Below are 22,658 nucleotides of genomic sequence, written 5' to 3' on the forward strand. Positions count from 1 at the left end.
TAATTATCACTTCTTATTTATCGAATGAAAAACCTTCAATGTAACTAAAGTTGCCTCTGGGCTTTATCTTTTAATTATCCCTTGAAAATTGGCAAATATGGCTTCCCTGAGGCAATCCTCATTGCCCTTTTTATTACCTTAAAAAATTAACTAAAGCCTAAAGTCATCATGGTAGCAGCAAAATGGTTTCTTGCATATATAAATATACGTGGCCTGTGCAATAAATGCACTAACTGGTGCAATCTGGTGGCCATGACTCAAGACTATAGCCCCACCCACAGCGCCGCTAGTTGCCTATGACCCAATGAGCCGTCTGTGTTTGGAGGATTGTCGTGCTGTGTTTTAAGATGCCAGTCATGTTATTTTCTGTAGTCCTTGTTTTTACTGTTTGTCGAAAATGATAATTGACAAAATCATGGAGCAATGGATCAACATCAAGTTTTTAGATGAAGTGCAATAAAAGTTACCTAGATATTACTGAAATGTTGACAGCTGTTTACAGTGAAAATGCTCTGAAGAAAACATGTTTTCAAGTGGATTAAGTGTTTTAAAGATGGCCGACAAGATGCCAGGGATAATGCAAGGTCGGGACGACCTTCAGCCACCTGTTTTGATGACAACATTGATAGTGTGCAGTCCCTTGTCCTTACGAATTGTCAAAAAACCATCCGAATGATAGCTGATGAACTGAATTCAGGAAAATCAATAGTGCACAGTATTTTAACCGAACGTGATCAATGGACCCTTCACCTTGACAATGCACCTGCACATTCAGCAATGATTGTCCACTAGTTGCTGGCAAAAAAATTCAATCACCATCCTTGATCATCCTCTTTATTCGCCAGATCTTTCCCACCTGCGACTTTTTCCTATTCTCAAAATGGAAATATGTGATGAGGGGACATCACTGGGAAGATGTGAACACACAAAAGCAAGAAACGATGAGAAAACTAAAAAGCCTAACTGCCGAGGACTTCCAAAGTTGCTTTAAACAGTGGAAAAGAAGATGGCATAAATGCATAGCAAGGAATGGAGAGTACTTTGAAGGGGACAAAATCGATGTAGAATAAATTTTGCAAAATAAAGTTTTAATGGCCTCAGTTTGCGTTTTTATTGGACGTGGTAGTATTGCTCATTTTGTGTGCTAGAGATTTACATGAAATAAATTGCAACATTGCTAATACAACAGGAATACATTTGCAGGGTTAGAATTGTAATCAAAATAATCAAACTATTAACAATCCGGTTTCAATAAGAAAACAAGGGAATTTTTGCTACACACAAGCAGCCAGAAATACTAAGACTTCAAAATAGGAGTCACATTACCATGAACAGAAATGATAAAACTTAATTTACAAATTAATAAGTGGCCTTGATTTGATGATTAACATTGAAATTTAGAAATTATAATTATTAGTAATCAACAAGTTCTGAAGATTTTTCAAGGACACAAACTACCAAATGGTATTGGCAATTTCCTTGCCTCTCCCAACAACACACAACCTAACATCCAAAACAACAATAATCCCACACTTCCTTCCACCCTTCCCTCCATCAAACATCCCCATCTCCCCTTGATCAGTCTTCAACATCCCATTGTCAATCAAAATGCTCTGAATCCATGTATCCCAGCTCCTTTGGATGTCTTCCAACAATCCCCTGTCCTGCCCCACCACACTCAGCACTTCCTCATTTGTTTTCTTTTCTACCCACTTCGCCTCTTCAATCCTTCTCTACAACCACATTTTAAAAACCTCCTATCTTTGTCTACCATCCCGCTAGAGTTACCGTGTTTCCACACAGTACAAAACCACGCTCCAAATCAAAATTTTGACCAGCTGTTTCTTAACATCCTTAATCAACATTCCTGTCATCAATTCCCATCTTCTTGTGAAAACTTCTTTGCCTAACACAATCCTCCATCTATGTCCCTCCTTTGAACATTTTGGGGCAAAACATCTCCATGACAGGTTAACTTCCACCTGCTCTAGTTTTTGAACTTATATAGTAATATTCAATTCAGATTTCCTTTTTCTGGAAAATCTCAAAACCTTCATTTGTTCACATTGATTCTCATCCCATACCTATTGCACTAGCTATCCATTGTGCACAGAAATGCTTGCAACTGCTTGGCAATCTAATTCTTGATCATCTACAACCCTACTCGATTTTATATAATCTTGGTCAAAAACTCTTCTAAGATATGTTAACTGCTAAAAAATATGAATCTAATTCCCATACCACAATGAGTAAAGTTATGGATAAATGAGTATTACATATTACATGTTAAGAAAAATTAGGAAACGCCAACTTATGACATCAAAACTTCACATACAGATGCATAACTGATTTATTTATTTATCGACTTAATTGGGCGAGGTTGGGACTAATAGTCCCTTCTTCCACCTAACCCTACATTACAGACATTTGACGACAATCACATACAACCAAGCCCTAGATGGAGGGAAATCCACCTAGGCGGGAATCGAACCCATGACCTCTGGGTTGGTAGGTGAGGACGTTACCCCACTGCCACTGAGGCCTGATGTGAGAAAGTGTACCAGTATTGGCTCATTAAAGCTAATCTTAGCTAAAATGGAAACAATACCAAATTGACAGTTTTCTACATATTATAACGTACATTCTCTGTACTATTCTATGCAAGTAAAACAAAAGACCCAGAATGAGGTAACTTACAGCTTTTCCACTTGCCAATGTTGCTAGGCATTCTTCCCAAAGCTTCTCATTCACATCCTTATTTATCCAATTCCGCACTTGCAAAGGGAGTTGGTAAGGTTCCACCCTTAACCTTTTTGATTCACTCGAATGTGGAGAGGTCATCTCATTTTGGACACCTGATGTTGAACATTCACCTTCCTCAAGTGCTGCCTCATATCCATCAGGATACTTAAATTATTAGAAAAACAAGATTACGAGGGTCATCCGGAAAGTAGTACCCGTTCGTGCCGCATGAAGTGCTGACGACGCGAGTAGCCGCTGGACGAGGTCAGATAGCTTCAGTGGCTTGTCTGCCTTCTCTGAGCCAAGTTGCGTGACGCTAGCATTGCCTGTGTTGTTTCTGTGATTGTTTACAATGTTTAAAAAAATTGAGAACGCCGCCAGTTGTGAAGTGAGGGCAGTGATTAAATTCCTCAATGCAAGAAACGTTCGCCCATGTGATATTCATCGCCAATTAAAGGAGGTGTATGGAGACAATGTAATGGACGAGTCGTCTGTTCGGCGGTGGTGTCGCAACTTCAACATGGGGAGGGGGAACACACACGACGATGAGCGTTCGGAGAGACCGTCTGTCATTACAGACCAACTGGTGAGCTCAGTTGACGAATTCGTGAGGAACGATCGGCGCGTCACAATTGATGACATCTGTGAGCATTTTCCCAATGTTTCTCGAACAATTGTTCATGAAATTGTTAAACACCATCTGCATTATGCAAAAATTTGTGCAAGATGGGTCCCTCGCGTATCTCAATGAGCTGGCGGCGAAGGACTATGCAGCAGGAATACAGAAACTTGTCACACGTTATGACAAATGCCTTAATTTGCTTGGAGATTATGTTGAGAAGTAGTTTAAAGTATCCTCTTTCAAATAAAATTTTTTATGTTTGTTAATATTTACTTTTGTCTCTTTATTTCACGAACGGGTACTACTTTCCGGATGACCCTCGTACATATGTACTCACTTTAACTGCAAACACTTTATTTGGTCTTTTTTCACCAGAGGGAGAACAATACAAATTTTTCAGTGGAATCCTTAGGATAGTAACAACACAAAGATTTAGATAACCTCTCAATTAAATCAATATTTTGTTTGATGAAGTTTTCTCGGGTCTTCCACCGGGTCCAGTGTCCCATGTTGGCCGATGTTTCTATGCCCGACTCGTGCATCGTCCTCAGGGATGATGATTGCCACTCGGTTTTTGGCCGTCTTATATACATGCGCGCTTGGGTTCAGGTTGACTTCTGATTGGTCCTACGCGGGGGAGCTTCCTGATTGGTCGCCGGGTCGCTGTGCTTTGCTCCTTTCTCTTCTCACCTCCATTTGCACAGGTTTCCATGTGTGGCTGAGGGAATAGCTGGAATCCCTGTTGAAATTCCATCCTGCCATCCAAATTTCGAAAGATTCCTTGATGATGCGGTCCCAGTAACCACCGGCGCAGGCAAGTAGCTTGGTCCCGTTGAAATCAATTGAGTGATTCATCCCGATGCTGTGTTCGGCGATGACTGATTTTTCCACTAGCCCTAGTCGTAAATGTCTTTTATGCTCCTTTAACCTCGCCTCGATGGTCCACCCTGTCTCTCCAATGTAGACATCCCCGCAGGTACACGGGACTTGGTATATTCCCGGGGTCGTTAGGCCGATAGGGTCCTTCGCTCTGACCAGCAAGTTTCTAATTTTCCCTGGCGGTTTATGGATTTCCTCGATTTTATGCCTCGCCAGTATCCTGGATATTTTCCCGGAGATCGAGGCGATGTACAGCAAGCAGGCTCTGGCTAATGGTTTTTCTTTTTCCTGCACTGTGCATGGTTGCGGGTCGAAAGACCTTTTTAGGGACAAGGAGATTTTGCGTCCACTATGCCCATCCTGGAGGAAGGTGGTTTTCAGGTGGTTAATCTCCTCCGACAAGCTATTTTTGTCGGCGATGACCCTGGCTTGTTGGAAGAGTGTGTTCAGCACTGCTCGCCTTTGGGATGGGTGGTGGTGGCTGTTTCCATTGAGGTACAGCCCAGTGTGCGTCGGCTTCCGATACACACTATGTCCGAGTGTGCCATTGCTCTTACGTTGAACCAGGATATCGAGGAAAGGGAGCTTGCTGTTGATTTCCAATTCCATGGTGAAGGATATATTGGGCTGCTGGCGATTCATGTGCCCCAGGAATTCATTAAGTGCATCCTTCCCATGTGGCCAAATCACAAAGATGTCGTCTACATACCAGAAAAAAAATGTTTAGGGCGGAGCGGGGCTGATTTTAGTGCCTTTTCTTCAAAGTCTTCCATGAAGAAGTTTGCTATGGCGGGGGAGAGTGGAGACCCCATTTCCACTCCATCTGCTTGCTCGAAGTATTGCCCATCATACAGGAAGACTGTGGAGGTCAAGACGTGGCGAAATAGCATCACCGTGGCAGCGTCGAACTTGGCATCCAGGAGGTGTAAAAGACATTTATGACTAGGGCAGGTGGAAAAATCAGCCATCGCCGAACGCAGCATCGGGATGGATCACTCAATTGATTTCAACGGGACCAAGCTACTTACCCACGCCGGTGGTTACTGGGACCGCATCATCAAGGAATCTTTCCAAATTAGAATGGCAGGACAGAATTTCAACAGGGATTCTGGCTATTCCCTCAGCCACACATGGAAACCTGTGCCAATGGAGGTGAGAAGAGAAAGGAGCAAAACACAGCGACCCGGCGACCAATCAGGAAGCTCCCCTGCGTTGGACCAATCAGAAGTCACCTGAACCCGGGCGCGCATGTATATAAGACGGCCAAAAACCGAGGGGCAATCCCCCGAAGAGGAGTTTATCCTAAAACGGGGTTTCTGTATTGTTCTGTTATGTTTCAATTATATATTTTATGCATTTCTTGTACGCTGTCTCTATACGGAAATAAAGACCTATTAAACTGAAACTGAAAACGAGGGGCAATCATCATCCCTGAGGACGATGCACGGTCGGGCATCGAAACGTCAGCCAACATGGAACCCCTGACCCGGTGGAAGACCCGAGAAAACTTCATCAAGCAAATACACCGCGAAAGCACCAGATCAATATTTTGTTTTCATTCCATCATAATAATGATGATACGAAAACAAATATTTTCATCCAATGTACAAACCTGAAGTTATTTTTAAATGCTTTCTGCCACATCAGATATTCATTCATCTGGCCAGGGTTCCAGGCCTGTAGCACCTGGGTCACAGACAACTATATTAGTTGATTATTTATGTATTAGTATTTCCCAATATTGAAAAGTATATTAATATCAGCCTCATTCCATAAATACATTGTAATCCCCTCTTTAACACTTATCTTATTAAATCTTAAGCATCCAAGAAAACAATTCTAACAACTTACGATCACTCTTAACCCCAAATCTTCAATTAGTTTCTTGCCAGCCGCTGTCCAAGGGGCAGGAGATTTATCGTCTCGGCGTAGGCGATAGCGCCATACATAAAAACCAGACTTCCTCCTTTCCTTCCAATACTCAACTACCTTATACACCCCATCGTACCTGCAAAAGAAGGGTAAATATATGCACAGAGAACTAAATATTTTATTTGGATTCTTTTTTGCTTTTACAAATCAAGTTCACATTCACCGTTGCTTCATTCCACCATAGAAGAAAAGGGAACGTGATCCACGATCCTATACAATGTATGCATAATTTTCTTTGAATAAACATTGTACAGAATTATTTTTTCTGCATGGAACTCATTATCATTTTATAAATTAATTTATATGCAAATAGTTGATACACTAAACGAGCATTTCGCTTTATGAGAAAGAATGTAAAATGGATTAAGCTGATATAATGAGGTTACACTGTATTGAAATCAACTGAGCAACAATAAGCAAAATGATGTACACTATGTGCCGATAAATGAATTTCAGTTTTTTATATTAAAAAATATGATAAATCAGAAACAAACAGATTTCAATGTTTGAATCATCTTATTCAAGGCTTCTTTTACACACTAGATATAAGTGCTCCCATTATCTCATTTATTTCCTCACCCAATGAAAACCTGTCATTTCCATAAACATAAAATATTTACCCTATCATCAAACAGCAAAGTCATACTCAATGTGACTTTGCTATTGGCAACAAAAGTGACGAAAATCTAGCAAGAGAGAAGTTTTTGTTCGAAAAGAATCACTGATTGTTTGAATGGTTCCTGATGAACTTGGTATCCTTAAAAGGGATGCACATAGACTTGTGAGCAAAAACATTGACATGAGAAATTTGTGTGCAGAGTTGGTGCCATGAGTGCTCTTTGACAAACAAAGGGAAATTCACACGCAGTTCTCACAAGAGCTTATTGACAGTGCGAGTGAGGATCCAAATTTTTTAGACCTGATATCTTATTAATGCCCCTCCCTCAAATCTGTGCTGAAAAAACATCACCACGGCTTGGTGGAAGCGTTACAACAGGCTGTGACGAAGGAGCTTAGCAGCATTCCAGGCGCCACCTTTCAGGAGGCATTAGAGGCATGGAAACTCCCTGGCAGCATTGAGTGGACCCAATAAGGTGCTACTTCAAAGACATTTGAGTATACATAACAATTCTGGCAATGAATTTTTTTAATCAGCTCCTACTACTTTTGGGACAGACCTTGTATGCTGTCTGTTTTTGGGACTGTTACTATCATCTTAATTAATCATCTAAGCAGAATTCCATGATGCTCGGAAAAAGAAACGGTGCAGTATGATCACCAAAGGCATCTGCCCTCTTGCCAGCAATGCACCTGCTCTCTCATCTCGAAGGTGGAGTTGAGGAATAAAAGAGATGTGGCTACAAAATTTTGCCACATCCATCTCATTCTCCCAATCTTGACCCAAGCAACTTTTTCTTTATCTCGAACTCAAAAAACCACTGTGGGGTTCGAGATTTGACAACACAAATAATTTCATTCAAGTCGTGGAACAATGGTTTTTGATGCTATCTGCCAAGTACTACAAGGATGACCTTTGAAAGGTCAAGAAACACAGAAAAAAGTATAACTCTGGATGGAGACTATGTACACAAGTCTTTGAGATTAAAAAAAAACATGTTTCCATCCCTATTATTCTTTAGCAATACTTACAAGTTTACAACACCCCTTCGTATTTACCCAGCAAAAATTTAGTGAGGTGTTTCTTTAGGCAAGGTTTTCCCTATGGAATATAACCAGGAGGAAAAAATGCATCCATCTCCTTGCTAGATTACAATATCAATCCATATTTTAAAAGGCACTAAAAATTCAATCCAACAATGTAATTCATCCAACCTATTTCCTTTCTCAGGTGCATATTCTGAATGAGGTCTCAACTTGTAACTCCTTACAACTCTCACAGGCTTTCCTTTTCTCCAGTTTCTAGCTTTGGCACCATTTATCTCATCAACAGGAGCATTACAGTTTCTGGCCAGAGCCCTAAAGAAATAAGGAGATTTTCAAAATAATTATCATATATGTATATACCTTTGTATTTTATGTTTCTATACATTACGGAGTCAAAAGAAAACCGAACATAACACAGTCTGTGTGAAAGTTGACAATGTTGTTATGCATCGATACTGTCATTGCTGTGGTAGGAGAACTGCATAGTGACAACTCAGATGCACACAGTGGTTTGGTTATGTCCTTGTTGGTGTGTTGGTGAGTGGACTGGTCTAGTGTGCTCATCCATTAGGTTTTCATTTGACTCCCCCTCATACTATAAACACATGCATGCACACACATTCCTACCCATAACCTCGACATATCTCAGACTGCTCAGGTGCAAGTGACAGGTGGAGAGTCAGGATGGATAGTGCTAGGAAGAGAAATAAAGCCAGGAGTGTCCATTAACACCCATGCTTCCCAATATATTTTGAAACAAATTCAAAGGAACTGCGAGAGATGCTACCACAGTAACTTGTCAGAGAATCATCAACTTATGTCAATCGCAATGCAACAATTTGAAAGCGTAAAAATCATTGAAGGTCGGTAGCAGTTTTAAGGGAGGCGACTGACAGCCAAGGTCATTTGTGACATTAGGGATGGATGGGTAAGAAAGGGTACTCTTATCGAAAGGTGCCTTGGGGTCAGCAGTTTAACATCCCATCCAACGGACGTCATACTCACTCAAAGTGCTCTCCGCAAAGCACCTTTAAGTGGGGAACAGGACACCACTGACAAATATCTGTCGTCTCCAGGATTCGAACCTCGGCCAACACAAAAGGAAGCCAGTACGTTAGCCGCCGCACCATCCCCACCCCCTTGAAAGTCAGTGCAATAGGCGAGGAATAAGAATCAAACATGCAAAACAGAAGTTATGACATTTTCAAGGAAAAGAAAAGCTAAAATACACATCAAAATAATGGCACATCAACTTCAACAGGTGGAAAATTTTACCTATCTCACAATTTTTTTTGGACCAAAATGGTTTAGTTGCAAGGACATAAGAAGAATTTTGTTAGGCAAAGGAGCTTCCACCAGGAGAGAAATGATGTCAAGAACGTTGAGTAATATTTAGAAAATATAGATAAAACTTTGACAGGAGCATGGTTTTGTATGGTGCAATAACTTTGTTGAAACACTAAGATATCACCAATGAAGGCTTTTGAAATATGGGAGTGGTGGGAGATGGAAAAAGATGGAAAATGTGAGAGGGACAGAAAGGAAAAGGAATGAAGTACTTGCAACGGTGGGGTAAGACGGGATTGTTGGAAAAATCTGGAGGCAGGAGGATTGGATGCAGAGCATTTTGACCAGCAGCGGGATGCTGAAGAATGTGATAAGAGGTAAGAACATTAGGCAATCAAGTAATAGGATAAGCACGTTTGATGGAATGAAGGGAGGTAAGAATTATGAGGAATCGAAGAAGGGCTCCTTGTAGTGTTGGATGCCAGGTTGCATTCATTAGAAGCGGCAAATAAATGGAATAATGCGCCATTGTATAGACTGTGTTCATCCAAAACCTAACTCAACCGAAAGATCACCGATAAAAAATGTGTCCGTGTGTTTACAAGTTGTTAAACCCAATGTTGAAAGGAATATAATAAACTTAAGCACTTACTTATTGCTCCTTTCCAGCTGTTGATGTTGACTTTGCGATGAGGTTCTTTTATTTCTTGACAAATCCCTCCCACCTGATCCAGTGTACAAAAATTCAACTCCATTGTCTAAGTCATCTTCATAGCCATAACTAAGGACAATGCTGTAAGCACCTTCTATTGCTCTCCCATGAATACCAGCAACTGGAGGTCGGTGAACACCTGACTCAGAAACCTATTATTGGCATATGAAATTGTTTGAATTAATATACCTCACATTGAGTTTCTACCAGCACGGAGTTATGCATCTTAAGACTTCTATGAAAAACTGATTCCACATTTTGGTTTCACTGTTCTCTCCTAAACGATTTCCTTTCAATTAGAATGAATCAGAATTCCATTCTTTTTTGTGTTGACAAAGAACAGTTTCACAAAAAGTCACACTTTGCAGATACTGATTTGGCTGTATTCACAAGGGTTCCTATGTTAACATAACTGTGCTTATAATATCTTTTTGCATGTAAATGACACAACTTGCACCCCAAGCTTAAGCTGAGGGGCCCCCTTGCAGAGTAAATCTTAGTTTAGGAATTAAGCTGTCCATGAAAAAACCCTAAAAGGCACTTAAATGAGGGAGGGAGTTTTTTGTGCATTCTCATGGCTTTCTCAAACAAAGATCCCCCATGGCCAACTTGAAATTGTTGCTTAGCATTATAAGAGTTAGGACAGGGTTGAGAGCCCCCAATTGAGAGAGCGAATGAGTACATGGCCCACCAACAAGGATTTTTTTTGGGTTGGTACCTATGGAGATTACTCGCCCTTAACTCCCCGAATTCCCTTGTCTTTTTCTACTCCTTCCATGCCCACTCTCCCTATTCCCTTGTGGAACTCAGGGCCTAAGGCTCGGGTTTTCCCTATACAGTATATTTTTGCAAAATTTATGAATAATATCTTGTGAATGAATTATCAGTTTTGCGGATTATCCATGCTGAAAATAATTAAACGCGTTGAAACTTCAATATACTTTATATCTTTTAAGAGATAGGGTTTTATTAACAGATTCTAATTTCACAAAAACAAAAGTTGACAATTGTATTCAATGTTTTAATTTAGACATTTTAGCACTATCAATACTTTCCCACTATCATTTCTCTCATATTCATTAGGCCTGAGAATTCCTTGTTCTCATTTAACGTGAGCAAATAAATAGCTTTACTCTGCAACAAATAAGTCATTAATTGCCTACACTGCCTACACTGAATTATTTTCTTTGGTATTTATCTGCGTTTTCCATTTACCTATGATTCATCATGCATCCACTAGCATGGATAATCAAAAATTTACTGTACTTGGCAACTTACTTTCTGCAATTTCACATTGTATTTTTTAATGGGTACCAGCAGCTTTATATAAACAATTTGTCATATTTGATAGATTCCCATAGATTTAATACTAACAAAATTAAGGATATAAATTTGAAATCCATCTACAATTTTGAACATTCTAAATTATCACCATGTCAATATGCTACAGCAACAAATTCAAGCTAATTTTCACATGCATGTACTTTAAAATAATATTATACAATTTAATTAAGCACAATAAACCATTGTAAATGGTCTATATCTTGCAGCTTAGTAATGAAAGTCATTGGCTATACAGGTATATATCAAAATTACATACAGAATCCAAACCTCTGGTGAAAAAATCATATCTTAAGGCAAAAGTGCAAGTTATTTGAGGAAAGGATTTTTTGGCAGTCAAATACTAAGGCATTACGTGGCAATTTATTACAAAAAATAGTGAGTCAAAGCAAATCTCTACAACAGTAGATAAAACACTAAAAAGCTAAATTTTTCCATTAGTTCTGGTTAATGGGAACCACTTCTACAGAATTATACCCTTTTGAATAATGACTGAGTTAGGAGTACACTTTGGTGTACCCACAGCTAATGATGGTACCAGTCCATGTCAGCCTGATTGAGAATATAAAGGAACTTGTTCCGAGTGCACACACACAAAATAAAAGCACAAACAATAAATTAAAAAAATTAAATGATGCAATACTGGAAAAGTTAGAAACATGAATCATTGGAAATTAGTCATCTTGTACATTTTGAGAAAATAAATAACACATCATATAACTTCCACTGCGTAGGATAGGAATATTGGCGTGAAATTTGGACGTGCTAAATGACATATTAAAATTTGTAATGTATGCTCTAATTTTCAATAAATGTAGAGTTTGTAATAATTTGTAACAAAAATCGTGGGTTACATAAAAAAATTTTGTGCTAAATGTTTTTCATAAAATTACTTTTTATAACTACACAGCAAGTAAATTTTTAATAGAAACTAAAATATGTGTCCCATTATTAGTTAAAATTTCAAAATCCTTGACCTAAAAACAGTAAAACAACAACTATTTGAAAATTACAAATGGCATGAGAGTGAAAGGGTTAATTTTCTTGAAAGTGAAAATATAAGGCATGGGATGAGACTTGCCTGAACCCGGAACATCCATGTTGTTCCAACTTCAACACCAGGGATGGGTCCAAAATGATTAGATGGTACAATTGTACACTCTTTTGTTCTCCCAGCACATGCCATTCCATGACCCCAGTCTCTCTTAACCCCACTTTTGGAGGATGAAGGTCTGGCTTTCTTCTTACCCTTTTTTAGCTTCCCTCCAGGCATCACAATTTCTGATGCATCCGTTCTACAGTCTGCGCAAAACCTGAAAACATAGAACTTGGTTTAGAATTTAAACCTAAAGAGTATATATTAATAAAAAAATTAGAAAGCAAAGTAGAGGAGCTGGATTTGTAAAATGTTGGCCTGAACTGAGTAGCATATCAAGATTAAGAGAACATTTTCAGTTTATCAGCCAATTCTTCACCCCAAAGTGAAGGCATTTTTGAACAAATATTACTCTTGTGGTAATAATTATTGATTGCAGGTGTCAGAAAAAAACAAGAAACAATTGGTAGTCTCATTCTGATATCAGGGGAGCAACATGTCTTTCAAGGTGTCAGAGGCGTGCACAAATATGTGACAAATATCAAATAACATATTTCCCAGAATTTAATGCACTACATTTTTACACATGCTTCCGGGAAAAATATTTCAGCATTTTCCATTAATTTCCTAAACTATTAATGGTACTCATTTTATTTTTATTTACATCAATATTTGACATGTTAGTACCCTGAAAGCCACCACTAAGGTGTATGGCAGGGTGTGAATACACCCTGCCACACATCATATGTGAATATGGCCCTACTGCAGTCTGATACCTTACTTATGAAAAAATGACATCTTAAATCTATCTGTCCTACACTTAATCTCTCTAATTTTATAGCTATGACCTCTCCTACCATAGTACGATCAGGGTAATAATACATTTTCAACATCACTGCTAAAGGGCATCCTTCCAATTTATGCAACAGACTTAATGTGTAACTTAACCTATGCTCTGTGAGTGACTCCCAGGCTAGCTCCTCCGATATTTTGGATACACAACTAAGTTTATCATTACAATGTTTTACAAACCTAACTCCTCTACGCTGCATGCGATGCAATTTGGCAATCAATCCAAATTCATAAGGATCCCATATACTAGCAGCATATTTAAAATGAGGCCCAAACAGCAAATGATAATATCTCCCCCCCTTTGACCTTTTCATCGCATTTACCAAGTCCTCTTCTAATAAGCCCTAATTTTTTGTTAGCTTGTCCACATATTCCCCGTGTGTGTTCCATCCATGAGTGGCCGTGAGTGAGGGTAAGCCCCAAGTATCAAATCAAGCCTACACATTCCATTTCGGTGCTCCCAAAGCAGTATGCGTTCTGGAGGAAATTGCTCTTTCATCAAAAATTAATCACTATGCACTTTTTTAAGTTTAATTTAATTGCCAAGTGCTGCACCCACGTTTATAGCATTAAGGTCATCTGATAAAGCTGCTCTGTCCTACAGATCACCATGATATTTATGTCTCTGTTAGTAGAAACCACTCTTCCTTGTTGAATTGTCATTTGTGTAGAAACTGATAATCCCGGAACTTCAGTAGTATAATATCAAAGTTTGTAATTCTTCTTCTAGTTCTGGCCAATTTGTACTTAAATCCTGCAGGTTGTGTTAACTATGAATAGCTTTCTGTAGTTCCTCATCCTGTCTACGCAAAATTCTTATCTAGTCGGTCGGCTGTGAAACAAAATTCATCTGATGCTGCTTCTGTGTTCTTCTGCATATGTAATAACTGATAGCTTGATGCAATATTATAGCATTGAACTTGAGCAATGCTCTGCCACTAAATCTCAATATAAAAATCAACAGCTTACCCCAGACCAAATAACATATACATGCGCTCACTGGAGAAGTAGTAACTTCAAATGTCAATGGATCTGAACTCATTTTAATTGATTCCTACCTCTTCCAGATAGAAGCAAAACATATATCATGCAGCTTATTTTTACAAAAAAGAAATTTCAACTCAATTTTGATTACTGGCATATAAGACTCACATTTTAGCCAAATTTTGAGGGGGGAGTGCAAACATCCTATATGCCAAAAAATATGGTAATTGAATGAAGTCCTACATCAAACCAATCCCATGAATAATAATACCAAAACAATTATTTTAATCATGTAATAAAAATGTGCTGAATGAACTGAATGCCTAGCATGAGGAATTCATTTAAGCAACAATGAACTTTGTTCCAACTGGTTACAGGAAAGTGGCCTGCGTTCATGATATGCATTATTATTGCATTACATGGAAACATTCAAAATTGTCATCATGCTTCATTACATTAAACTTTCATGTAAGATAAAAACAATTATCTATGCACACACTTCATATAGATCTTAGCACATATCATCAAACAGTATGTCAATCAAGTTGGACATAAACTACATAAGTACATGCACAAGATGACCCAATAAGCAAAACTGTCTCACCATTCTTCTTCTTCGGGAAGTGAATGTAAAGGGGGATTAATACACCCAAGATGATAAGAGTATTCACATTCATCGCATATCAGTTGCTTAGCAGGCTCCTGCTTACCCCCGCACACACAACATCCACACTCATGGCAGACTTTACCATCATTATCTTGACAGGTTGTGCACTCAACAGTTTGTTTAGCTGAAAATGTATTCAAAACTAATCAGTAAATATTACAAATGGTATTTAATAATACAGTAAATCCTCACTTAATGAGCACATCGCATGGCAATATTTGTATAACAAGCAATAATTATTTTTTAAACAACTCCTTTAACAAGCAACATTTTAAATGAGTGACGAGGAGATGCGGATTACCAGAAAATTGCATGGCCACTGCTTCAGTTAACCTTGAAAATGTCTCAGAAGAAAGAGATGCATGAAGACAACATTTAGAGAACAAAAATAACAATAGAAGTGAAAAGTTAATTCATTGAAAAGTGAGAACGAGATGTGAACATGGCCGATCAAGCACCCACAGATAATTAATCTGTCCACATAAAAGAACAAATCCAGTACTGGCCCAGATGAAATTCCTGGTAAAGGTTTTCATCATTGTTTTGAAGCCATAAAAGCAACACTTTTATTTTAAATTAATGAATCTTTGATACAATGGATTTTCCCATCCCAATTAAAAGAATCAAAAGTAGTGCCCATATATAAAAACCATGGCTGTGTTAATGATTTGAACTGCAGACCAATAGCAATCCAAAATACATTTGCTAAAATATTCGAAAAAGCCTTGTATATGCAAATATCATCTTATCTCGAAAAAACTTCCTACTTTCAAATTCTCAGCATGGATTTAGATCTGAAAGGTCTAACACAACTGCCATACGTCAGGCAATCGACAGCATACTTAATTCATTGGATGCTAAACGCAAAACTCTTGGAATGTTTTTTAACTTGTCACAAGCTTTTGATAATGTTAACCACAATAGACTACTAATTAAACTCAATAGAATAGGAATTAGAGGAATCCCTCTTAATTGGATGAAGTCCTATATTCATAAACGCACTCAGAAAGTAGTGTTATCAGTTGATGGTCAAAATATTCATCTGAAGCATACCAAGTTAACAAAGGCGTTCCACAAGGCTCAATCCTCGGGCCACTCCTTTTTCTGATATACATCAATGACCTACCTAACTGCTTACAGAATAAAGAAGGAATAATACCAGTGTTGTATACTGACGACACTGATGTAATAATATCAACACAAACATATCCCAGCCTAGTGGAAAATTCAAAGTCTGCCACACTTGCAATTAACAAATGGAGTACAGACAAGCTTCTAGACTTAAATTTAAATAAAAGTAAACTAGTATACTTTACACGCAATAATAACGTGTCAACATGATCTGCTGCTAAAAATTAATGACCAATCAATTGCGCATGTGACGGAATGTAAATTTCTAGGTATTTCTCTGTGTGCAAATATTTCTTGGGATACACGTGTAAAAGCCCTTCAACACAAGCTCAGTTAAACTTGCTACTGATTAAGACGCACGTATGAAACTATAAGTAAAACTGTACTACTCAATGTATACTATGGGGAAATTTATTTAAATATAATCTACAGTATAATATTGTGGGGATCAGCTGCTATTTCTCAAAGCATCTTTAAAATGCAATAGAAAGCTATTAGAATCATCACCAGGAAACCTCACAATGCTCTATCAAGGCCTATTTTCCATGAATTAAATTTGCTACCACTCCTGTGCATCTACATGATGTTTTTAATTCTATATATAACAAATAATATTGGCAACTATTCTCTTAACTCTGCCTATCATCATCACACCAGAGGAAGGAACAACATCCATTATGGGAATATAAGAACTAAAGCATTTATATTAGGACCCAATGAAATGGGCATCAGATTATATAACAAACTACCCAAAAGTATCAGGGACACAAAGGGTACTGCCGCATTCAGGCATAAATTAAAAAGATATCTACAGTGTAATATGTTCTACTCGGTTGACAATATCTCAACAATATTCCCGACCAGTAAGTTCATACCTGTACTTTTAGTTTAAAGCTATGGTCATGGTCTGATTCATGTTGGCGATCAATTATTTTTCTAAATTGATATTTCATGTGGATGTTACAGCCAATGTTCATGGGTTGGTGCCAAACATTATGTAACAGTGAGCATCATTTCTTCTATGTATCTTAATTGAGCCTGCGTCTTTGCTCCTTTTTGGCCTGCCTTATATCATGTACATACACTACCCACCTGGTATTTTTGTACTATGATCTCTGGGCAAATAAAAAGTAATAATAATAATTTGCACTATCCTGAAGTATAAGGATAAAATTAGGGAGATAGTAGGTTCAAAGGGAGTGGAAAGTGTTAAGTAGCAACAGTTACATACTATCAACTACGTTGAAAGGTAGCTTCCCAAATGGATGAAAAAAATTAATCGCAAGGTGGCACTATTAATGATTTTTCGATGACTTTGTTAAAAAGCTGCTAGGATAATTAATGGGCGAATAAGAAGTATTTGAGAGGAAGCCATGGGTGGTTTGAGAAGTTTAAGAGAAGTAGCAGCATCCACAACATTGTGAGCCATGGTGAAGCAGCGATCTTTGACTCAAAAGGCCACAGAGGACTTCATCAGTGACTTCAAGAAGCTCATAGATGCTGAGAGTTACCTGCCACAAAATGTTTTCCATTGTGACGAGACAGGTCTCTTCTGGAAAAAGATGTCAAAGCATATTTATATAACAGCAGAGAATGTATTGCCCAGCCACCAGCCAAAGAAATACCATCTCACACTGTAATTTTGCGCCAATGCTAGAGGCAATTTGAAAATTAAACCCATACTTACTAACCATTCATAAATTCCACAAGCCTTCAAGAAGTGCTAAGTCCAGAAGAGCAGGCTGAATGTGATGTGGAAATCATGGGACACTGTAATTGTATATTGAGAAGCACCACACTTCTTAACAATGACGTAACTAAGCATGCTACCAATTAATTAAATGATGGTTTAATTTTTGTTTGTTTAATGTTTAAAATAGCTGCCGAATTGAATACAGAGCTAACACATGATAATTTTCATCATTATTGATCATGATTCAAAAGACCCTTTCAGTCCCACTCAGCAACAATGTACTACTAAAATAACCCCTTTCCAATGATAATCTGAATTAAATTTAAACCTGACCAAGCTAGATATACTGAAAGTTCAAATGAAATCAGTCCTGTAATTATCAATAAAATATACCAGGACAACCAGAATATGAAAAATGTGTACTGAAAGCTTTGTGCTATGTTTCACATGAAGAAGTTATATTCTGAATTGAGTAAAGAAAAATTCCAAACTGAAATGAATTTCGTAAGCACACATTTTCAACTTTCTTTGTCCCTTGTGACCCTCAAAACACACATTATAAACATGGAATTAAATTAATAGAATGAGACTGTGGCATAACAACGAATAATGCTTTGGAAACTACTTGCTGTCACCAGACACCTTGAAGTGCTCTCAAAATGTCGCCAAAAAGGGTAGGCAGGAGTTGAGAAATTGAATTTCCTTTGAAAGTAGGTTTTCAAAAGAAATTAGTAACATTTCAATAAATGTAGGCCCAAATAAATGGGACTCTCTACAAAAAAATAGCACTAATTAATGGATCGCTGCCCCGATTTCAAGAATGGTTATGACCAAACTCCTGCTCTCCGCTACTACTACCTTGGCTAACAACAGATTGTCTTCAAAGTGCACCCTCCATGGTCATTAAGTTGTCTCAAAGTTGCATTAAATACATGGCAATCTTTAGTTTAAGAAAAATGAGAGGGTTGCCACAAAAACCAGATCATCCTTCCATAAAAATCATGAATAAAACCTGAAGTTATATTATTAATGAAACCTAACAGTAACAATGAACGACTAGAAAAATTACTCCTAACACTACTTTTTACTATCTAATACCCACACACATGTAGTTTCCTCACTGAATTTGGTGCACATCATGGAGAAAAAGGAATTCATGAACGGCTTACACTGCTGTAACATTTTTTTCTCACCCTTCATGAATTTTTTTAGTAACTCTTATTTCTCAGTTCTGAAGGAATACTGAATCAACAAGGTATCATGTATTTCAACTAGAAATGTACAACAGGCTCTAAGCCAGGCTAATTGTTACATTTCACTTGAAATTGGAAACAAATTTTATCACAAATTTCATTCATGAAAATTACCTGCTGAGGGATCCTTCATCTTTTCTTCATACTCCAAATCCCTTTCTTTTACTTCAATCACTTCCTCAATCTTCATTACTTCGTTCACAATTCTTACCTTCAAATCTTGTGCATAGGAACTAGAGCCAGCTAAAAGTAGGTCACCGAAAATACTTTTTCCAGTCTTTGTTACTCTATCTACCCTGAAATCATACCACAACCCCCTTCCACTTGGTACTTCTAAGTTGTAGTTCACCAACACAACATCTCCTGCTTTCAACTGAGTCACATCACAAAGAATTCTAGATCGGGGGCGTATCATTTGCCATTTGGTTTCCAAAACTTCCTTGGGATTCCTGATAAAAATATGGCCACAAATATTGTCAGTAATATGAGCCAGAGTCAGCATGATAAGGGTTGCTCAGTAAAATGTTATCATACACTTTTAAATTGAATGATTTGAGAAAAATTTAATTCAATGTTTGATTGTTACCTCTTTGTGCTATGCATAGGTGGCACAAGTTTCATTGATTTGACTAATTATTTTGACAGTGGCATTTGATGCTGTAAATTGAAACGTCCAGTTCACCTACATCTGCTTTTTCTGATGATAATGCTTTCCACAAAGGAGTTTCTTTTACAAACTGGCAGAGAATCCATCAATTCATATTGGTTATGTCACAATTAGGGCAAGGATGAGGAACGAACTTCATTTTGATTAATATAAAACAAGAGTTGGCGGAAAACCCTATACACATCTCGTGCGTCATTTTTATGATGGACGGGACCCAAATATATTTCTATCATTTCAGATACTCTTAATGCCATTAGACCATCTACTCACAATGGTAGCAGTGGTGTTAACATTTACCAACATAAGAGCTCTGACTGGAATCCTAGTATTTCACAAACCTCAACTGACGATTGGTTCAAGTGAAAGCAAATTTTTCATACAACACTGCAAGTTACACCCACATTTGCTGTCCTCACACTGAAGATGTCAGAAATTTACTACAGCTGCTTCAGGTGTAATTTGAGAGTCAACCATTAAAACTTGTACTACATTTTTTTGAATTAAATTATCACTATAACATAAAATCAATTTTTTTCATATTAAAGCATGTGAATTAAAAATGTATGGTCACTCTTACTGAAACACCCTCGAACATTAAGATATGCTTCTTACCAATTAGCAATAAATACATCCATGCAAAATTTAAGAACTCAAAGAATGAGATTCATATCACTACTTCAAGCAGTAAATCTAAAATAATGGCATACCCTTAAGATGGATGATGCATCAATTATTAAACATGAGCAAAATTTTCACAAACATATATGAAATGCTTCATTAACCGCAAGATACAGTCCACTGAATCTTGTAGTTTCTCACCTATAGAAATTCTGCAATAGTTTAACAAACTTACCTGTCAAGGGAGACAAAATATAAAATATCTCCTTGCAACTGCGGTTCATCACCAACAAAAGTTCCTGCATTATTATTAGCAACACCGTTATAAATACAGGAATCGCAGACAAAATTCATACAGATGTCCACTATTTTTCCTTCGTACCACACCCCCAAGGACTCCACTTTCACATCAACATGATCTCCAGACTAAAATAGATAAGTAAAAACTGCTTATATTTTATACCGGAAATTATGATACAATCTGTACATTTCTTTAGGGCATACCTGCCCAGAAACTATAGCCAAATAACCACATTTCAGAATTTTATGGAAAGCTGTGACAAATATCAGAGAACATATTACAACTATCGCCTAATGAATTACAAAAATATGTAATTTTTGTTACTTGTGATAACCCCAGGGAATTTGCAACATGTCTGATAATTTCATAACCTGCTCAAATTACTGCCCACACATTGACATGTTTCATTGCATACGTAGTGCCAAAAATCATTTCAATGATATATACTGGGGATATGATTAGGTGATAACTCTAAAATTTTAGAATTATTACAGGTCGACAATGCAAGTCATTTATTGGGCAGTTAACATGCCATAAATGACATTACATATATACATGACCACAATCAAAATAAATTCTAAGTCAAATGAGCCACTGCATTCCCGGCTTTATCTGAAAATTACAACACCAAGAGCCCCATCCCCACTACATGAGGTCAACATTTATGCTTGATCTGGCATTTCACCTCCACACACAAATGTGAAGAGTCACATAATTCTACAAGCCATATTCCCAGTCCAAGACAAAAATTCATATTCATAGGAATGTCGCAAACCAGTAACAACCTTTCAACCAGCATTTATACTCCTTCCCGGCTCCTCAACTATCATATCATATTCATGAGTATGTGGCCACATTTAAGTACCTACCGGGGATCGAGATGGTGCGGGGGCTAACGTACTGGCTTCCCACCCTGAGGGCGCGGGTTCAAATCCCGGCGGTGTTGAATATTTTTCAGAGGTATCTCGATCCCTACTTGAGGTGCTTTGTGGAGGGCACTTTGAGTGAGTACGCCGTCCGTCGGATGGGACGTTAAGCCGCGGACCCCTTGGCGCCTTTCGTAAAGAGTAGGCTAATGCCGACGCCGGGTTTCTCTCCACCCTTCATCCTTTCCTGTCCTTCCCCTATGGCGCAAATGACCTTAGCTGTCGGTCGCCTCCCCTCAAAACTACTACTACTTAAGTACCTACCTACTTGACAAATTTTCAAGTTTTCACTCCCCAGTTAATCATTAATACCACTTTATTTATCAAATACACTTTACTTCTGGTTAAGACACATTTATACTCAATTTCCTCCCCAATATTAAGTCCCAAAAGTTGTCCAATACTTCCAAATATCTGCTAACTTCTCAGCCAGCAATACTGAATGGTCTGCATATAGTTTTCCAGCTCATAATCATATGTACTTAGGACAAATTACCTTGAAATATAAACTGGATGGTATTGATCTTATATGTGAACCGCAGCATTTTTTGTTTCTGCTGCCCAGCCCAGTTGTGCTGTCATCCTAGAGAAAATTAATTCCAAGAAAATAAACGAATCAATGATTTCAGAAGATAATTGTTGTTCTTACTGATGATTTTGAAAGCATGAGAGCACTAAATTTAAATCTGTTGAAAACAGATTCAAAATTGAATGTAGAAATGCACCTTATTTCCCAAAGGAAATTTTACCCTTTTGCACTGCTTTGATTTATCTCCGTTTTCAACAGACCCTTTGTCTTCTTTCTCTCCTGTAGATTGATCCTCCGGTCTTTCCATGAGTTGGATAATGTCATTGAACACAACATTATAATCAAACAAGTTGTATTCACCTTCCAACTGAAAAAGTTCAAGATAATGAGAGTAATGGTATGATTTGACTTAGTTGAATTATTAAGGAGTCTTATTCATCATAACTAAGCATACACAAAATATACAGGGTGTGATGTTACAATTATTATCATTTAAGGGAACATTTTTTTCTTCTATTCTAGAGGAGAAAAGCAAAGTTGTCATCGAGGATATTTAATTGATTAATGAAATAAGAGGGTATTGTACACAAGCATAATGAATTTAGAATATGAACACAAAGCAAAGAAATACCCTCATAAGATTAAAAAATTGTCTATCAGGCATGTTATATGAAACTCAGCAAATCAGTTATAAGGAATATTTCTGGAAGAAAAACACATTTACAGAATAACTGTTATTTGCCCATAACTTAACTGCAAAG

At 37.7% G+C, this 22,658-nt stretch overlaps 1 protein-coding gene across 1 annotated transcript; it reads right to left on the minus strand.

Moving 5' to 3' along the window:
• Positions 1-1,454: 1,454 nt before the first annotated feature.
• On the minus strand, positions 1,455-22,561 carry LOC139685834 (E3 ubiquitin-protein ligase UHRF1-like). The gene is made up of 11 exons (XM_071582951.1): positions 22,529-22,561; positions 22,118-22,264; positions 20,377-20,567; positions 18,971-19,305; positions 14,717-14,903; positions 12,262-12,493; positions 9,780-9,991; positions 8,009-8,152; positions 6,095-6,251; positions 2,698-2,907; positions 1,455-1,733 (listed from the first exon to the last, which is right to left on the minus strand). Exons 1-11 carry the CDS (start codon positions 22,559-22,561, stop codon positions 1,455-1,457), a joined length of 2,127 nt encoding a protein of 708 aa, XP_071439052.1.
• Between the last annotated feature and the right edge of the window lie 97 nt (positions 22,562-22,658).

This window comes from Hetaerina americana, unplaced genomic scaffold, assembly GCF_022747635.1.
Source record: "Hetaerina americana unplaced genomic scaffold, ioHetAmer1.1.p SCAF_12, whole genome shotgun sequence".
Lineage (NCBI taxonomy): Eukaryota > Metazoa > Arthropoda > Insecta > Odonata > Calopterygidae > Hetaerina > Hetaerina americana.

Coding starts and splice junctions, on each gene's coding strand:
- LOC139685834 (XM_071582951.1), bottom strand. CDS start 22,561: ATGCCTGATAGACAATTTTTTAATCTTATGAGG. Junction 19,306..20,376: donor TATTTTGTCTCCCTTGACAG/GTAAGTTTGTTA, acceptor TATTTTTATCAG/GAATCCCAAGGAAGTTTTGG. Junction 8,153..9,779: donor CAGCTGGAAAGGAGCAATAA/GTAAGTGCTTAA, acceptor TTATTTCTTTAG/GGCTCTGGCCAGAAACTGTA.